This window comes from Alnus glutinosa, chromosome 4, assembly GCF_958979055.1.
Source record: "Alnus glutinosa chromosome 4, dhAlnGlut1.1, whole genome shotgun sequence".
Taxonomy (NCBI): Eukaryota; Viridiplantae; Streptophyta; class Magnoliopsida; order Fagales; family Betulaceae; genus Alnus; species Alnus glutinosa.
Window position 1 is genome coordinate 5,405,895 of NC_084889.1, and position 19,865 is coordinate 5,425,759.

A 19,865-nucleotide genomic window follows, 5' to 3' on the forward strand; every position below is an offset into this window, starting at 1 on the left:
CGCAGTGGAGCAAAAGATGATCTCTGTTCTCCCCACTCTTCTTGCTCATGCAACGCCAATCCATCATTATAATGTGCCTCTTTCTCAAGCTATCACAAGTTAAGATCTTCCTTAAAGCCACCAAAGAAATATTCCACTAAAGAGTATCATTAAAAAACTACACATAATCCACCACCGAAGCCCCCTCACGGCAAAGCAATATTAAACGACTCCGTAAAAGCTACCTTCAAAATCTGGTCCTCAACCGTCAAATCATGCTAAAACTTGATATTGAACACATCTCCCATCTCATATCTGACAAATCTAGAGAAACACACCCCCCCTAATGTTTTTCCTTACCCGAGCCCGAAGGACCCAACAACCTCTTTGGAACACCACCATTCGCACATGCTATCATATGTCACTTCCACCAACGAACTCTTACCAAAACCATTTCCTTACCCTAATTGAAACCTGTAATTCCAAATATCTTTCCAGCCTTTTCCACAACAAACTCTTAACAAAACAACTTTAATTTCCCCTTAAAATATTCCTGCAACTAAAAGTTTTGGGTTTCAGCCCTTAAAACTCATAAAATTCAATCTTTTCAAGCCCTTAAAACTCGTTAAATTCAATCTTTTCACATGCCTTAGAACTTCAAAGCCCGAATTTGGGTTCAGCCACTACATGATGTACAAAACAACTCCTAATGGCACATGATTCAGATAAACTAAATTGAAAGAATAAAACCACTCGTCTCCTGCTAAAATTTGTGGCTCCAGAGCTATTAAAAGTCAAACGAACCCACTTCAAAAAGAATCCATAAACCGGGTCAGGCAAAAATATCCCATCTGGGTTCTCTTCACACATCTCATACTAAAAGAGCAAAAAATTCACCAAATAAAAGTAGACATAAAACAAAAAGCTTTGATATCTAACCATTTCGCCTATTAGTTATTAACAATGGTAATGCATGGACTTGATGCCCTGGTTTGAAATCATGAGGAAAATTTTATTTAAATTGGTAATATTTAACAACTTGAATGCAGTTAATTACCTTGAGAAGCACATGCTTTAAGGTGACTTTCCTATTGCATCCAAACTTCAATTTATTGAGTTCACTTTTGAAAATTCTTGAACATGGCTACAAACGAAGTGGTAGAGTCAGAAAACAAATTTTTATTCAAGAAAAAAAAAAAAAAAAAAAAAAAAAAAAAAAAAAAAAAAAACTACCTTTCACATTATATCCACATGATTTTTTGTTGGAAAATTATTCTGATTATTTTGGACTTTTGTACTTTATATGAGAACCATTTCTAGATGTTTGGAATAATTTGATGATCAAGGCCCAACCCTTCAGTACAAATGTAGGGGCCCAGGAAATTGATATGCTATATTTTTGCAGCTTGCACTGTTATATTATGGTATTAATAGAAAAACCAGAGTTAATAATGACAACAATAATAAACTAATAAATAAAAAGAAACGTAAAGCAAGAGCAACATCTGCAAAATGAGTATCTTCTCTTGTAAGGCCATAAGAAGTGGGATAGTTTAAAGCATTTAAATGGCATAAGAAAAATGATACAAATTCTGAAAGAAGATTACAAGACAATGATATTAGATTAGGATAAGAATCCAAGAAAGATCTTTGTTTGGTTAACATTTAGTGTCTTCTACAGATAGTGCACATCATTAGCTTTTCTTTCTTGGCTCCTCCCAACAACACAAATCGATAGTAAGGGGGAACGAATCAAGGATAAAAAAAAAAAGATATATGATGGGTAAGGAAATAATACTTTCAGTCAAAACACAAGTGGAAACCATTATGGGTTCCATAAGCATAAAAATGTGGTAATTCATCATTCCACGCACAGAGAACAGAAAACAAGTAATGCTACATCAGAAATATCACAGTCACAGTTAGGTCAAATGAGTTAATCATCCATTTCAATGTGAAGTCCAATTTGTCTTGTAAGATTCTAAAGCTACATTCTTCAAATGAATCAAGATATTGGATTTCTTTAATCTTAGTTTGCAAAGCAAGGTGCATACTTGAAAGCTTAATCTTAAATTGTGAGAGAGAACACTCATGCAATTACACAAAAAATAATTCAATTTTATAGACTACAATTCCTACAATGATCAACAGAAACTAACAAAAGGTACCAAACAAAAATAAGAGTTCTCTAGATATCTTATTACCAAATTGTGTCATTATATTCAAAGAGATTTTTTTTTTCGTTTAGTTCAAGATTCAAATGAGTGACAGAAGAAGTGAGAAGCATCAATCAACAAAAAGTTAAAAATACATGATTCAAATGATGACTCAACATAGTTAATAATGCAACAATGACATCGAACAAGTAACAGCATCCTCATCATTGCCATAACAGTCAAAAGTATTGCAACCCCCACATTCTAAGAGAGAATGAAAGAGAGGGATATATACGTAGCACACATAAGGCTTAATGACAAACATGTATCCAGAATTCATGAATATACTTTACCCCCAAGATTTTTTTTTTTTTTTTTTATGAATATACTTTACCCCCAAGTTAAGTAGGAGCAATTGGATGTTAAAAGTAAGGAGAAAGAAGGGATTTTAACTTTATGCAGTTTTCTGAGCATCATAAGCTCATTGAGCTACATATAATTCATTGTATCTCCTTAAACTCAACCAAATCAACTGCATGAACTCATAAGGTCAAAAGGTAAATTCGATCAACACCAAAAGATAAATTACAACTAAAAAGATATATTCACCTAGACAACAAACCTAAGAAGAAAATTGAACCCTTTGAGACAATTAGAAAAGGCATGAATGAAAAATTAAATTCTACCAATTGCATGGTAACCGCAAAAAATGTAGCCGTACTACAAATAGATAATTTTCTATATGACAAAAAATTAAAAAAAAAAATAAAAATAAAAATAAAAAAGAAAGAAAGAAAGAAAGAAAGAAAAGAAAAGAAAAGAAAAGAAAAGAAAAGAAAGAAAAGAAAGAAAGAAAAGAAGCAGTCCTATGATTGTTTAATCGTTTGTAACTAACTTTTTCTTCTTTTTAAGATCAAGTTAAGTTTAAAAAGAAATGAATTGAAATAAGATGTATTTGCAGTTTGGGAGATCCTTCTGCATCAGCAAACCTATGTAGTAATGTGCATGCAATAAAGATAATCGTATCAGTAGGAAATCTCACTTGTTCAATCACAACTCCCGTCAGAATTTGTGTCATAAAGCAGCGAGCCCAGACCTGATGCAAACGATAAGATGAACCTCCATGCTAAGCCAAAAGATTGAGGTAAACATGCATCTCTGCAATCAGATTATGAGGTTAACTAGTACAAATACAAATGCTCCAACAATTAACTTTCAAGTCATGTAGCCAGACAAATCAAATGTGTCCAATTTGATCAAGGCACCACATTACAAAACTGAACCTTCCCCTCTCACCTTGAATGTGGTTGTCAAATATAGCCACTCAAGATAGAGATTATACATGCATAAAAAGAACTAGAGAAAACTAAAATTTACAATCCTACCTTGATTCTAGCTGGTGAAAAAGATAACAGGTCCAACTTGCTCATAGACTACTTTCAAAATAGCTCCCAAACTATCACTGAAGAAATTGCTGCCAAACTACACCATCCACATGGGTTTGAAAAACAAACTTTCGCACTCAAAGCCACCGTATAACATAGCACCCCCACTTCGCTTCAATACAAATTCATAGAGCAAGAGCATACAAACTTTCTACTTTTTCAAACCTCTGTGGTATCAAACCCTTACCTACTATTAACTTTTCCTTGGGGTACTCAAGGAGATGAAGAAAGTGTTTCAAGCTCAAAGGAGAGTTATCTAGGAGAAAACCTCTTCAAACATTGAGCCAGATGGCATCTTCAAACCATAGTCTTCACATCTCTTTCTATTTCTTTCTTCCTTTTCCTTTTTAGTAACAATTTGCAACTCATTATTTTGGAGATAGAATTGTTGCCAGTGATGACAAATTGAGAAAGAAGACTTTTTTAACAATATACACTTATTTATCTACAATGTTATATCTATGTATACTTGTAGAGTATTCTGGAGAGGTAAATGATTTGAAGAGAGAAAAAACAAAACAATTAAATATCTGAATACAACCGGACTAAACATAAAGAATCAAATGGTGTGTTCAAACGCCACTCCCTTTGCTTTTTGTTAAGTGGTCTTCCTTTACCCGCTTTTTCTCTATTTATCTTCACGTCCGCTAAACCCCAAGTGCAACATTTACTTTCCACGTCAAAAGAAACAAGCCGGAAGACTCCATCATTTTCGGACAATGAACCAGTTGCTGCAACCTCATTGACATATTTCACATACATAGGCCGATCCTTGAACCGATCCAGCTCATTTGGAATCTGAACTACCCTTTCAACACCAGGAGATGACACCTGAGAGGCAATGGATAACTTCAGATCCAAAAGGTAAAAAGAATGCAGACATAACCATCATTAAAAATTTTACTTCTTAAGCTTTATCAATCACTTATTAATGGTAATATGCTAACTTATTCATCTTTTTAAATGAGAGCAACCAACTATGTCTAGAACCCAATGGGCTTCACTTAAAAAATAAATAAAATAAAAATTATAGCCGCAAAATACAAATGCGGCTCATCCCTTGACTTTAAGCCATCATTAGCCTACATGTCACGGACAAGCCTACATGTCAAGGACACAGCTTGGCCTATCTAACTCTGTAACTTTTATTTAAGGTTTTCACTCTGCAGATGTAACGAGTCCTTTTGGGGTGATAGTTCACATGTGATTAGTGTTTTTTCCTGGGTCTTTACAAATGGTATCAGAGCCACCTAGTAACGCCATGTGGTACTGAAGCACTGTATGACATGGCCCTAACGAGGACGTCAGGGGTTAAAGGGTGAGAGCTTGTAACACCCCGATCCCACATTGGAAAGATGAAGAGTAGCCCAAAGAGTTGGTAGTTTATAAAGATAGTCATGAGTGTTAAGTTCCACATTGCTTAGTTATTAGGTGAAATTTGGCTTTATAAAGGATTCTAAGAAATGTCCAAATTGACTAGTCCTTTTGAAGTAATAGCGCAGATGTAGCTAGCGCTATTCCATCGGTCATTACAAAAGAGGTATGTCTCCCCACCAAAAAGCAAAACTTAAAAATAGAAAAGAACTAGGAAAAGGTACCTCCAAAGAGACATTCTCAGGTATAGATTTATTGAGTTCTGCTTCATCTAAACGTGCTCTATAGGTTGCAGAGAAAGCTTCAATATCTTCCATATTGGGGGAACCAGACCTGTAAAATATCACTCCAAATTAAAGTTCAAGAAGCATTCATTATTAAGCAAAAAGCTTGTCAATTTATGGAAAAAAAAAATTAACAGGAAAATGTGATCATAGAGATAATAATTTCTTGGGGAAAAGACATTTCGCCCCCCTGATTTATCCACGTTGTGGCAATATACCCTCCAATGTACCAAAATTTAGATATGACCCCCCCGAACTTGCCAACGTGTGGCAAAAAATACAATCCGTCCATTCGCCCGTCTGTTTGGACGGAAAATCGGTCACGTGCGTTGCACATGACATTTTAATGCATTTTCTCTTCCAAAAATGCCCCTTAACACGTGTCCCTTCCTATTTCACCGTGTGAGCTTGTATCTACAAGGTATACGCATCTACTGTCTAGAACCCCCGCCACGCCGACGTCTTCGCCTCCACCTTCGGAGATTGCACGCTTCGCGTCTGGGACGTGCGCGGGCCCAGCTCCACCATGATCATCCCCGCCCACGACTTCGAGATCCTCGCCTGTGACTGGAATAAGTACGTACGACGATTACTGCATAGCGACGGCCTCCATGGACAAGATCATCAAGGTCTGGGACGTCAGGAGCTACAGGGTCCCCATCTCAGTGCTGAGTGGCCACAGTTACGCGGTCAGGAAGGTCAGGTTCTTTTCGCATCGACAGGGCCTCATGGTTTCGTGCTCCTACGACATGACGGTGGGCTCCTACGACATGACGCCCTCGTGGGTCGGTACGATCACCACACAGAGTTTGCGGTTGGGGTCGATATGAGCGTGCTTGTCAAGGTGTTGCTCACGAGCGCTGGCTGGGACGAGCTCGTCTATGTTTGGCAGCATGGAATCGACCCCTAAGCGTTCTGATTGAGAGGGAGGTCAATCTCTGTTTTACCTTCATAAAACAGAGTAGTGCAACAGAGTGGGTTCCCAAGTTATCAGGTCTTCCACCAGAGTTCGACTATGAACGTCAGGAATAATGGCTTCATATATGAGCAATGGGTTATAAACAACTAGACTGACGTGGCGTTTGCCCACCTTGCCACGGATCTTCCACCAAAGGAACAACTCCACAACCTGCATGGGGAATTCTTATCCCACGTTAACTACAGCAACGTGGTCACTGTTCCCAATAATGGTCATTTTTGGCAAGTGCGATTGGAGAAAGGCAACAAGGAGATTTGGTTTCGAGATGGTTGGCAGGATTTTATGGAATCTCATTGCATTCAATACGGTTACTTTTTAGTCTTCAAATACGAAGGAAATTTAAAATTCCATGTTCTTGTATTTGATAATACTGTAACTGAGATTCAGTATACATGGAGCAAGAACTGTAAATTGGAAGATGAGGTGGACATAACGGAATTAGATTATGCAAAAAAAACAAGGCATGATCACAAGTTGAAAGAAAATGAAATGTCTGATGAAGTAGATAGAGGAAGATATGTTAGGGAAAGATTTTCTGCAGGGACATCTGCAAAAGGAAGACTCAAGATGTCTAGAAGAGAGAGGGAGATCCGAGCAGCCAGAAAGTTGAAGCCTAAAAGACCTTCGCTCATGGCCATCTTGCGCCCACATAGTATACATCATCGAACTTTGGTGAGCCTTTGTACATGATGCAATCGTTGTTTTTCAAATATCACTTTAAATATACTTATTGCAATCCTTCTTTCTTGTACATGCAGTATGTGCCTGCTGGATTTGCAATGTATCTTACTGGGCGTCAGTTTGTCAAGCTTCAGACTCTGATGGGAAACAATGGCGTGCGCGGTGCTATAACCATGGTCCTTCAACTTCAAGAAAGAATGTAGGGAAGAGATGGATTGAGTTTTGCAGGGGAAATAATTTAGAAGGAGAGGTTTGTGTCTTTGAGCTGATCAAGAGAAAGACTGTCGTGCTTAACATCTCAATATTTCATGTACGTGGCTGCCTAAGATGACTTGTCTAAACTCAGGATCGGGTGATGTTTAATTCATAGAGATCGATCCAATGGCCATCCTTTGGTACGCAGAGATACTTGTAGAATTTCTTTGCTTCCTTTTCCTTTGGCAATTATGGAGATGGAGCAAACAGTACTCAGCCTATAGAAACTGGCATGTTTTCGAAATGTTGAGGCTTCTTCAAAATGCATCGCATGTCCACGTGGGTCCCGCCGTAGAGGGTCCGGGAGGCCACCACGTGGCCGCCACTGTCGACGAGCTAGAGGAGATCACGTCGGGAGCAGCTTTGGGTTTTCTCTTCCTGTTATTTGTCAACACGTCTTTTTCCCCATACATGTGCAGATATAAAGGTTGAAGGGGTGGGGGCATTTTTAGAAGAAAAAATGCATTAAAAGGTCATGTGCAACGCACGTGACCGATTTTCCGTCCAAACAGACGGGCGAATGGACGGATTGTATTTTTTGCCACGCGTTGGCAAGTTTAGGGGGGTCATATCTAAATTTTGGTACATTGGGGGGTATATTGCCACAACGTGGATAAATTAAGGGGGTAAAGTGTCTTTTCCCCTAATTTCTTTTTCTCCTCAACTACGTATGAGAACAATATTAATACAAACAAAAGAAAACAACTACAACAAACAATATAGGTAACGTGGGCAGATACACCTTTGATAAAACATGCCTGAGTTTAATTACAGCCTTAGACATACTTTAAAAAGTTTTCAAAAATTGCACGCGCCCCTCTCCTCTTCTTCTCGCTCCAGTTGCAATGTTGCAATGTTTCAATCTCCTTGAAACTTAGGATCGAAAACTAATGAATCAAACAACTCAACTGCCACTTTCTTAAAGATGCCAAAGGGTGAGAATGAGAAAACATTCAAGGATATCTTAGTCAATACAATCATTGCAACTTGAATATGTCAAGATATGCTCATTTATTGCTTCTACCACATCGGAAAGATATACTAACTAATATAAAGCATCCTAGAGAGGACCTTGCAAGAGAACTGTCATATGGTGCCACTTTTTTCTCATAGATAGTGTCCATGGGTTCTTACTTATTTGAGAGCTTCTCGATGCGCACTTGAATGGTGTAGTTTGACATTGTTTTAAAGGCATATATTTTCAAGTCATCATCGAAGGATAGCAGAACCCCTTCAGCAATTCTTAGTGCTTCTTCATCCCACCAAGTCCCAGCAAGGGAAATACCACCTCCTCCACCTCCATCTCCGACCTTCAGAAAATGGGCAAAATTATTTTCCCGTCAGTCATCAACTTCATTACACAACTACAAAAAGGGTACCAATAACTTCTACACCAAAACTTACATAGACTTCAGCATTATCTGCCACAGACTCGTCTTCAAAATAATCATCACCACCATCCCCTACTGCCTCTACACAATCAAGAATTTCATTCAGACATGACTTCACCATTTTGACAATTACAAGCAATTATCTAATATCAAGAAATGATGGGGAAACATGAAAGTTACTACTCTATTTGGGACTAAGTACAAATACATTGAAACACAGTCATTGAGGTTTTGTCTCAAACCCACAAAAAAACAATAGATTTACAACACATAACCATCGACGCAGCGCATGTACAAATTAGGACGGCCATTCATAACCCATATCATATGTGTGTGTGTGTGTGTGTGTAAAGGGAGAGAGTAAATGGGTCTTTACCATCTTCAAAGTCATCAAAGTGAGCTTGGTCCTCTTCATCGTCCAATGACACTTCTTCAACAATGGATGGTTTGAGAACTGGCTCGGCTTCTGGGTTTCTCTTCCGGGAGAGGACTATATGGGACCTGTTGTGGATATTAGGAAATGGGTATGTGACGTATGTCCAATATGTGAAGGAGAACCTGTGGTGGGGTGGCCTGTAGAAGCAGCTACTCATGGCGACCATTGGAGGAATTGAAACCGCAGAGGCTGTCAGATTCCATGATGTTATCAATTCCATTTTTTTTATTTTGGGAAATTGGAAACTGTGTATGTCAACGTTATGGGTTCGGAGTGAAGGCCATACTTGGATGAGAAAGTGAGAACAAATCTCAGGAATTGGAGGGGAAAGATTGAGAGAGCGAGTGAAGCTGAGGCATGCACCAATCCGTCGAACCGACGTCGTTTGAGTTCAACTTTTTTTAAAAAAAATTTAAAAAAAAAAAAAAAAAATCGTTTTTCTTTTCTATTCTTTTTCGGAAATTTGGTTCGTTCTTGAGTGGGTTTTGTTATTTGTAGAAGGCAGAGCCTGCGGGTGTGATTATATCTCTCAGTAAGTCATAAACATGGAAATTGCTAATCCCAACATGATACACCAGTTCAATTTTCTTGGAGTTTAGCAAAAATGGTTTATGTTGTCGTCCTGCCAAAATATAAGTATACACCTGTATATGCTCTCAACACCAACCCTTTTGTCTGCTCAAGTGTTTCCAGAACAAATGTTGAAAATGTAACTTATAATTACCAAAATGGAAAGCTTTTGAATAAACGCATCTAATTCCTAGTCCAGTACCATTATCATAAGGATGGTCATCTTGTTAGGGCTACTTCTTATATTAATGAAGACCGCGCAGATGATTTGAGCGTCAAGCATTGAAGGTGCACAAAACTATGCCACCCAGATGGATAACCTGTATAAAATCAATTGAAAAGAAAAGGCATAAAAGGAAGAACATGAAAGTCATCGACCTGGATAGCTGGGTCCATCAAGATATTTGAGAAGAAAGAAGTAGAAGTAGAAGTAGAAGAAGATATTATTTATAATTTTTTTTAATAAGTAATAAATCAGTCTCATTGAAAGCGTAAGGCGCTCATAAGTATACAGAAAGAATAAAAAAAAGAACAACCTAACTAGAAACAGCAAAATGAATAATAAAGTCACTAAAACTAATCGACAGAGGAGACATTCTTTATGATATTTGAAAGGAGACAATGTGTTGATCTGTGTCATCTAAATAAATAATGAGGTGTGAAGAAAAAGAACTAAAGTCACAAAGAAGAGAGAGATTTGGTAGTAATTGCAGGTGGTGCTGGAGTAACAGTAGCATTATCTGTCCAATTCTTTTCACCCCAGTGCCATAACATGCTCTCCCAGAAGCAGAAATCCTCGAAACATGTATTTAAACGCTCGTCTTTTATCTTAATTTTCCAATGACCATCGGTGTAATTTCCTTTCTCAGCTTGCCTCCGATCCCACTCCAATGCTGCCTTTTGCTTAGACCTAAGCAAACAAAACTTATGCAAATTTTCCGGCATGGCATCATGCACCTTCCACCACTTTTTATGCGCAACATCACTGGCAAACTCCTGCAAAATGTCCACATTCCAGTTGCAGTCATAGTCCCGGAAGCAAATCCAAGGCTTATTACCCAGGTAGTGGAGGACATAAAGGATTGGAGGATTGGCTCCAAAGAGACGAGTTTTCATCACTTTTTTCTCCTCCTCATCGCCTTCCCAGAAGTGCTTCAAGAAGTTCATATGTTTTGGGATCCGGTGCCACCACGTGAAGATTTCATTCAGATACCCCTGGTCCCCACCATTGTAGGACACAATCTCATTGATGTGATCCATTAGCAGCCGGAATGTACAATTTGATGGCTCAATCACCATCACACCTGAGTTGAAGAGAGTAGCATTATTTCCTGTGGCAGTTATTTCTGGCATCTCAAACAGGAAATCGATGTTTCTAAGTATGAGCAGGTCAGCATCAATGAAAATAATCTTGTCATAATCTGTCAACTGCCAGAGACGGAATTTGCTATAGTTCCATTCATTGTACGCATCCCGTTCAGCTTTGGGGTTCCTGATCCTTTGGATTATATGGATCTTCCAACCAGCAGCCGCCAATCCTTCTCTGTGATATTCACTAATTGTTTCATCAATAAGTATCACGAGATCTCGTGTTGAACCAGCCATACGGATGCTCTGAGCAGCAGCGATAGCCCCACAAACATATACATGTGCAGAGTGCAGAATTGTCGCGTATGCTTCACGGTGTGCTCTTTCTGAGTAAAAATTTTCTGTTAAAAAAGAAGTTAGTTTCTTGCTTTAAAGTGTTTTGCAATTACCAGACCAATTTAATTCTAAAAGCAAACCTTCCTCACTTTTCCATTCTCTTTTCCCCCCTCCCTCCCTTTTCTAGCCCAGCTTGAGTTTTCCATACATGAGGTATAAAATCAAGACTCAAGAGGGACTGGACCTACCCCATATGAGTTATATGGTGGAGGTTTTTCTTGAGAAGAAAATTCTACTAATTAGACAGCATCACTTTCCTTGACAACCAGTCAACCAGTACTAAGTCCAGTCAGATGGTCAGGATTACCTCATTATTAGATATCTTAGTGAACTTACTTATTTTGGAGGTCATTTTAAACTCTTTTTACCAAGTTGCAACTGTCCTGAGTATATGTTGGCCTCTGTACTAGACCAATACTTTTAAGTAAACTCAGACACAGCCCCCACACACACACATAACAACCAACCAACCAACAACATACACTTAGTATCAAACTGACCTTTAGCCTTGAGAGGAACTGCAAGTTCACATGACCCTACTGGAAGCTGCAGCTTATTTCTCAATGTATTCAGGTTGGGTTGAAAAAGCCAGACATTTCCCTCATGTATGAGAAGTTCTTTGCAAGTGAAGAGATTTGGGATTGGGAAGCAGTCCGTCACAATAAGCACGCGCACTGGATGATATCCTTTGGAAGAGGCAGCAATCCTTGCTGCTTCAAGCTGCAAGTGCAAACGGGCCACATCTCTTGACCAGCTCCCCAACTTGTTGCAGGGAAGTTTGACAGCAACTAGATCAACCCGTGGTTTTCCAGGAACTTTAAGCTTGGGTAGCGAAGGACAAGTAGGAACTTCAAAATCTTCTTCTTCATCTATCCATTCAGGGTATAGAGATTCCCATGTTATGTTGGGTGACACGGAGTCCAGGTGCAGAACAACATGCTCGACGTCCGGAATCAGCTGCTTCCAGTGATTAATCTCACTGTCATCAAAATTTAACAAGCCAATTCCTTGATACACATTCATGTCAGTTAGTTTCTCAATGATGTTTGAGATTTGGTCCCAGTTAATGTCTAAAAAAGATATATAGCGTGGATCTGTAGCAGCACTCTCTCTTATCCATCTCTCTGCAAGAGTTGACCTGCAAGCAAAAGCTTCTCCTTCAAGATGTTGTGAAGAGATAACAAAAATTAAATGCCCTATGCTTTATAGAGAATAACGATTTAGGTCGTAATTGCAATTTCAGAAAAGGAGGGGTGAGCATATATTATTCTGTTGCAAAACAACAAGAAAAATGTAATTGTAAATTTACAAAACCTCAATGTAATGTGAAAACTAAAAGAAAAGCAAGAAAATCCCAAAGAGTAAACTAAACAGGGTTGTAAGAAGCAAAGAAACCAAGATGAGTAATACATACCGAGATACAGAATGGGATTGATAATCTGTATTATGAATAGCTGGAGAGTGGAAGAATGTCACAAGGGCTCCCAAGACAATAATCACCAGCACTAGTTTCAAGGTAGGTTTGCAATTTAAATTCCTATCTTGGACGGAATTATGGAGGGCCTTTGCAACATCTTTAAAATCTTTACTTCTTTGAGGCTTTCTTTTGTTAGATTCTTCACTGTACCAAGAAGGCCCAAACTTCATCCATGCATGTATAAGGAAGTGAAAGAGAACCCAACAAGCAACAAAACAAATAGCAATAATTTAAATGGCCACAAAAAAGTTTATGATGTTGAAGACAACTTCCACATGCAACACGATTACCTAGTTCAGTTTCATAAACAGTGCATTGCAAAATCATGTAGATAGATATACGAGAAAATTGTAAATGTAAATTTTTCTGAATCACCAACCCCTATTCAGTAGATAACAAATAAAACAGTCAGATCAACTGCAAAGCTAGATAACAGCATAAAATTGCAAGCAAGAGACCTAAAATGAAGAGTAACAAAACCATCTGTTATAGACAAAACCAACTACCCTTATAAAATTGCATACTGTCTTGATCACCACTATTAGGTGAAGGTCTTCGGTGCAAATGTCTCTTCATACATAGGATCCAGTTGGCACAAACCATATACATTGAAAAAAAAAAAAAAAATTCCCTTGCAAACTTCCATTAGCACACTGATTACATGCCCCCCTCCTATGTAAGATGAAACTCAATGCTTACTTAGCATGATATGATTCTTAGATGACAAATTATTTATGCTGCTTCCTCTACATAGTCAGTTTCTTGAAACATTTATGATGTGACAAACATAATTTAGTAACACATATTCATCAAGAAATTAATTTAGTAATAAAAGAAAAACTACAGTGGACAAGGCAGCTCCTTTCAAAAATGGCCTCAACTAATAGAAGACATTTGCACCAAGTGCGTGTCACACAATTTGATCGAGTAGAAATGGATTTGAGATTTGTGTTGCAAATAAAGTTAACTGCTTCCATAGCATATATCATTTTCCTGACTTAAACAAAACATATTTGAAATGACTGGAGAAACTTCTTTATTTTCTTTAAACATCATATAAAGCACAAAATGGGCAAAACCCAAGTAATGGGAGTAACGGAGAAAATAAATACTGAAATACAATATAAGATTATATCCTAAAGTTTGCACTCAAACACCCTCTTGTTCCTCTGCAACCAGTTAAACCACTTCAAACAAGGGAGAATAGATAACACTCGTTCCACCTCTAGTTTTTTTTCTTCTTTTTTTTTTGGGGGGGGGGGGGGGGTGGGGGGAGGTAACTTCCGTCTTTAGAGGTTGAATCCCAAGAAGCAAACACCAACTGTGAGAAAATCAATGCCCTTAGTACCCTAGCAATAGAACAACCTAAAAGGAAGTGACCAACAGTTTCTGCATCCACTGGACACATATAGCACCAACTACTAGAATACTTCGTAGTTTCTACTCTTCACCAAATTCTCAGCAGTCAGAATATATGATGCAGCAGGCATCGCATGGCTGGACAAAGCTCGCCTCTTTCAGGCCAATGGCAGCCAAGAGAAGAAAGTGCAAGAGAAACAACCAGCAGCAAGCATAAATGACTCCAGCAGCCTATTGGAATATTTTCTCTAGAACAGAAAAAAATTAAAATAATAGTCAGTTTAAGGATTTTTGTTATCCTTTTTCAATGGTGATAGTTTCCTCGACTTGGGAAGAATAGAAGTTAGTTACTTAAGACTGAAGGCTTTAGCTATGAAGCAACTTAATAGGGAAGAAAGGTGGCTGCCTCACAGCTGTTAACTGCTATAATTTAGATGATTTTAGTAACTACTGAGCTGTCTTAGTTGTTTTCCATTGAAATGTTCCAGTACTCCCTTAGGAAGTAACATTCACTATAAAAAGGATGTAACATGTAATATTTAGTTATTGTGATTTTGTTTTTTGTTTTTTTTTTTTTTTTTTTTTTTTTTTTTTTTTTTTTTTGCTTCTTCTAGCTAGGTGCTTCCTTTTGTATTTCTTGTGTATTTTTGGGCATCTTATGCTTTTAATGATATATTTTTTTGATGAGTAAGCAAAATTTTATTAAAAAAAGCGTAAGGCGCCTCTAAGTATACACACGTAGTATACACAGGAACAACCAAAGTTAACCCGCAAAAACCCAACAAAACCCGCAGAATATATGTCGATTACTTATGAAAAAATACATGTAATGTTTTCACAGTAATGGAATCAATTGATTTGAGTTTTTGTTTACTCAGAATTCCCTCTTCCTCTTCCAAGCTAATCTTCTCTCTACTCCCTTTCTTTCTTGCTGATATTTTCAGCAATTCATTCTGTGCCCCTAGCTGAAATTCTCAGAACTCTCATCTCATCTTTCTTTACTAAACTGAATCTTAGCAAAATCAGATTAGTTCTCTCTTCATATCCCACCTAAGTTTCTATTCCTCTTTCTCAAATCTACAAATTGACTCTCACCGGTTACTTATCACTAAGATTTCTATGCTAGCCTGCATCAATATGACTCTATACAGCAGTCTACACCGTAAAGAGACTTTCACGGGAACCTCTATAGTCCAAGGAAACTTCTGCTCTTGAAATGAATAAATTTGTAATTCCTGCTCAATCTCAACACATAATATCCTCTCCAACCTCACATCGCTGAACTTCATAAATAAATAAGGCTGACATGCCACAACTTAATTCTAGTCTTGACATTCTCCAAATTATACCAAAGTTTCGTCACTAACTCTGGCTGCCAGACTTTTTGCACTACATTCCCTGGATATAGCTGATCTCTTATTAATTTGAGCACCATGGAGCATAAAAGTCCATAAGCAATCACTACAGTTTCATAAAGTCAAACTTCAATCAAATTGGCACACAACGAATAACTATAGTCCTATATAAACGAAGATAGTTGAGTAACACACGAGCCAAGAGAAACCTATACAGATATAATGATAAATCATCAAAATTAGGAAAACCAACCACAAGACAATGAGGCAGGCCAAGCTACAACCGATTTCTAGTTAGAGTTCAAATCATGGAAAAAGAAAAGAGGCAAAAATATAAAGAAGATCGAAAAACTTATATGAGGCCTATTTCATTGGCTTACCAAAACCAAGCATCTCATTCACATTCATGTCAGAGCTGCTTCAATCCACACAAAGCATCTTAGTATTTTATCTATTGTTTGTAAAGAAACGTACTTTTTTCACTTGATTGGAGCAAAGGCTGCAACAAGTCAAGGTTTTGCATTGAAGCCATTCCGACCTAGAGTAGAATTTGTAGCATGCCAACCCTGACTAGAAGTATCAACTACAAAGTATCAAGACACTAAGACCCTTAACAGGCGGCTCAGCCCCCAGCAGAATTAAGCCTTATCACAACTAATTGGGGTAGATGGGGAGCTAAACTAAAACACTGAATTGCTTCTTGGGAATAAAATTCCGAAGTGCAATTCAAAAACAATGTAGAAGAAGTGAAGCAATAGTCTTTTTCACTAACAAAACCACAATAACCAAATCGTGAATTGTAATAACATTCATGACACTCGGTCGATAATCATATGAGAACTAAACTAGTAAGCAGCAATCAAGCAGTTTCAGCAAAAAAAAAACTAGCAACTCTCCCAATAACAAAAGCAAAGACCACTAAACAATGATTTATCAAAAAAAAAAAAAAAAGATCACTAAACAATGTAAGATAACGAGGCAAACAATAAAAGAAAGGGAAGCTGACTTTGTGGAAGCAGACAAGCGGAGCCTGGGCTCAACGGGGCTCGAGCAGCTTCCTCTCATCTTTGATTCAGTTGCACCATATCTGAGCCTGGCCTGGGGGAGGCACCATATCTGATCTACAAAAACAAACCAAAGCAAAGCTTTTTTTAATGTCAATTTGTAGAAACAGAAAACCCTTTTAAAAGAAACGAAGTAGAAATGAGAGAGAGAGAGACCTTTGATCTTAGCAGAGGGGCTGAGTTCCTGAAGAGAATGGGGGTGGCTGTGACCGGAGATTATGGATTCTTGTCGGTCAAAGACCGAGTCTGAGAGAGTTTAGTCTCGATAGTTACTACGGTTCACGGTCTTTGACAGGAGTTTGAGAATCATATAAAAGCAAAAAAACACTTTGATTATGTGTTTGAGGATGTTTTTTATTTTTATTTTTTTTATGAAGCCTTAAATTTTCAATTTTTTTAAATTTTTTTTTTTTAATAATGATTTATTTCTTTTCAGTTGGTGTGGAAGGGCAATAATTGAGTAAAATAATAATGGCAATTTTTTTAGCTAATCTTTGACTCCTTTCAAAAGTAAATTTTGTGGAATTCATTTTTAGTATGGTATTATTGAATTAAAATGCCTTTTTTTGTTGAGACAATTTTAATATTTAAATAGAAAATATATAATCACAATAATGTTTGTTGCATGATTGGATTCCACCAATCCGATCCTTTTTGAAACTATTTCTTAATTTCAAACATTCTGAAGTAAACTTGAAATATTCTGCATCGTTTTATTATTATTTAAAAAAAATTAATAATATTATATCAAATAACTTAAAATAATATATGTCAAAATAGTAAACGCACGAGATTGGCTTAGAAACAATGAAGGTAAAGATAACTGTTGCTTGATTTGACTCTTTAATCATTTGGACACAACCGTAATCATTTGGTCCGTTGATAGCGCAATGATTTAAATTTACAGTTGTCACATGAAAATGAAATAACATTTACGTGACGTGTCGATTTTACATTGGAGGAAATATGGGTTTGGCCAACCAATTTGGGTTTGACCAAACCCAAGTTATTAACAGTATCATTGTCCATACAATTACTATTACTATTATGATTTTAACCTACTACTTTCAAAATGTGACAGGAACTAGGAGCTTCGGGCACTATGGAAAATAATTCCTAAATAATTACATACCATTGATAGATAATTAAATATTAAAAAAGTTATTAATTGTGCATGCAATTCTTCTTTTTTGAAGGTTTGGAATATAGAAATAATTCATGTTGACTTTTGAGTAAAGCATATTAAAATATAATATTGCTTTATATTAATTAATCGGATAAAATTTACATACCCTCTTTAAACTACCACCCAATTAATAATGTCATCCAAAAACTTTCGATTTGGACAATGTCCCACAAACAACCAAAAATTGCCAATGTTCTTCCCAATGATAAAAATACCCTTAATAAAATAAAATAAAAACACTAAAAATTCAAAAAAAAAAAAAAAAAAAAAAAAAAGAAACTAAAACTAAAACTAAAAAATATATAATAAATAAAGAAATACATAAAAACCAAGGGTGGCCAAAATTAAAAATTAAAAGAAAATTTTAATTTTTCTTTTTAAAAAAATTAAAATTTTTGTTTTTTTAAGAAACAATAAAAAAAAATTAAAAAAATCATTTTTTTAAAAATAAAAGTTTTGTTTTTTCTTAAATAACAATTTTCTTTTTCTCAAAAAACAAAAAAAAAAAATCCCCGAATTTATAAGAGTACTTTTGTTTTATTTAACAAATTTTAAAGTTATTTGTCTTTTTGATGGCCTTATAAAACATTGTTAATTTTTTAGTAAATTAGGGAGGAACATTGTCTCAATTCAGAGTTTGATGGCAGCATTATCAGATAGGTAGTAATTTGAGGGTTATGTAAATGTCTTCTTAATTAATTGTAATCTCACCTCTATAAGCATAAGATCTAGCTCTGCCACTTCAAGTAGTTAACTATTTTCAACGAAACCTCTAGACCCCATTGACAAGTTGGAGGGTGGTGCGACTCACTAGTGCTTAGGAGTGAGCAGACCCGCAAGCCCCCGGCCCGCCCGATCCAACCCCAAAATTTCACAAAACTGCATATGCCACACGGGTCACAAGCCAAATATTGGGCCCCCCACACGGTACGGCGTAGGCTGCAGGTGGTCCGTTTGGAAATTAACAGGAATCTGCCCTGCCCCACACTCGCACCCGCACCGTATCTGATTTTTTAATTTGGTTTCTGAGAAAATATAGCTTTGGTTTGGTTTCTCATGCTTATAGATCTATGTATTAAACCCGTCCCGCACGGTGCGATTTTCGCAACTCGCTAAAGTGCAAGACAGGGCCAAAAAAGAGGCAAACACCCTCCCCCAGGGTCGCTGCCCCATGCTTAACCCTACTAGTGCCATGAAAAAAATTGGCAGGCTTATTTTATTTGCATGTTGGGATAAGAAAAGGAGCCATAGCATGTCAGTAAGTTGCCAACTATTGGAACTCTTTTGATATTTGAAAAATAAAAAACTAAATCTAACCAACACTAAGCTTGTCTTTTCATTCCCTTTGAAGTGTTAATCCCCCTTATCGGTATGCTACTTATCACTTAATCAGACAAGTTTAGATTGTAGGCCCCTTATTTTCTTAATATTTTTTCATTCTTTTCTTAATTTGGATTTTGGTCCTGGATACGTACATTTTTTTTCTTCGTGTACATGTTGCTACAAGAAGATGGTCAAACTTGATGCATGCCCTTGGTGTGAGCCCTATTATTTATCTTCTCAAATCATTAATACGCAGTAAAGTATTTGGGTTCTATTAAGCTCAAATTTGTTTACATTTATGGTGCATTTGGACTTGCAATTTCATATACAATAAGTACGATTTTAAATCAAATCACAAAACATAAATCGTTTGGGAACTGTATTTTTAAAAATTGAGATATGAAAACTCAAAAAATATGTTTTTTCAAATCACAAATAAGAGGGTGTTTTTTTTTTACACGCATAATTTCAAAGGCTAAATTGCTATTTTATAAAATGTTTATCTGTGTTTTTAAAAATTATTTTTTTAAATCGTACATTTTAAATTCGTTATTTTAAATTGCACTTTTTGAAATCACAAACCCAAACAGACCCTTCATTGTAATTAAGTCATGCATGATCTACAGCTCAAACAAACTTTATATTGAATGTCTGTAATTAAATTTATAAAACTACTTACCGATTTGCCATCATAACAGACGCAACTTTAAAATCGTCCATGGTCAATCTAGACAGTCTTTAATAGTGCAGTTAACCCGCAATTACATATCTAAGACTTTATATTACAACCTACTGAAAAAAGATCTAGATGATGACTTTGACTAGTTCTGCAATTGATACTCAATAT

General features: G+C 36.7%; 2 protein-coding genes and 1 pseudogene across 2 annotated transcripts; 1 reads left to right on the plus strand and 2 right to left on the minus strand.

Annotated features, from left to right (window-relative positions):
• Window positions 1–3,985: 3,985 nt before the first annotated feature.
• Window positions 3,986–9,347, minus strand: LOC133866785 (uncharacterized). The gene is made up of 5 exons (XM_062303420.1): window positions 8,921–9,347; window positions 8,558–8,625; window positions 8,288–8,463; window positions 5,179–5,287; window positions 3,986–4,411 (listed from the first exon to the last, which is right to left on the minus strand). Exons 1-5 carry the CDS (start codon window positions 9,198–9,200, stop codon window positions 4,103–4,105), a joined length of 942 nt encoding a protein of 313 aa, XP_062159404.1. The 5' UTR covers window positions 9,201–9,347; the 3' UTR covers window positions 3,986–4,102.
• Window positions 5,585–6,148, plus strand: LOC133866882 (peroxisome biogenesis protein 7-like; annotated as a pseudogene).
• Window positions 9,348–9,969: 622 nt separating the features above from the next.
• Window positions 9,970–16,519, minus strand: LOC133866486 (putative UDP-glucuronate:xylan alpha-glucuronosyltransferase 3). The gene is made up of 4 exons (XM_062303025.1): window positions 16,452–16,519; window positions 12,669–12,875; window positions 11,755–12,392; window positions 9,970–11,259 (listed from the first exon to the last, which is right to left on the minus strand). The coding sequence occupies exons 1-4, from the start codon at window positions 16,508–16,510 to the stop codon at window positions 10,229–10,231; spliced, it is 1,935 nt and encodes a 644-aa protein (XP_062159009.1). The 5' UTR covers window positions 16,511–16,519; the 3' UTR covers window positions 9,970–10,228.
• Window positions 16,520–19,865: the final 3,346 nt, after the last annotated feature.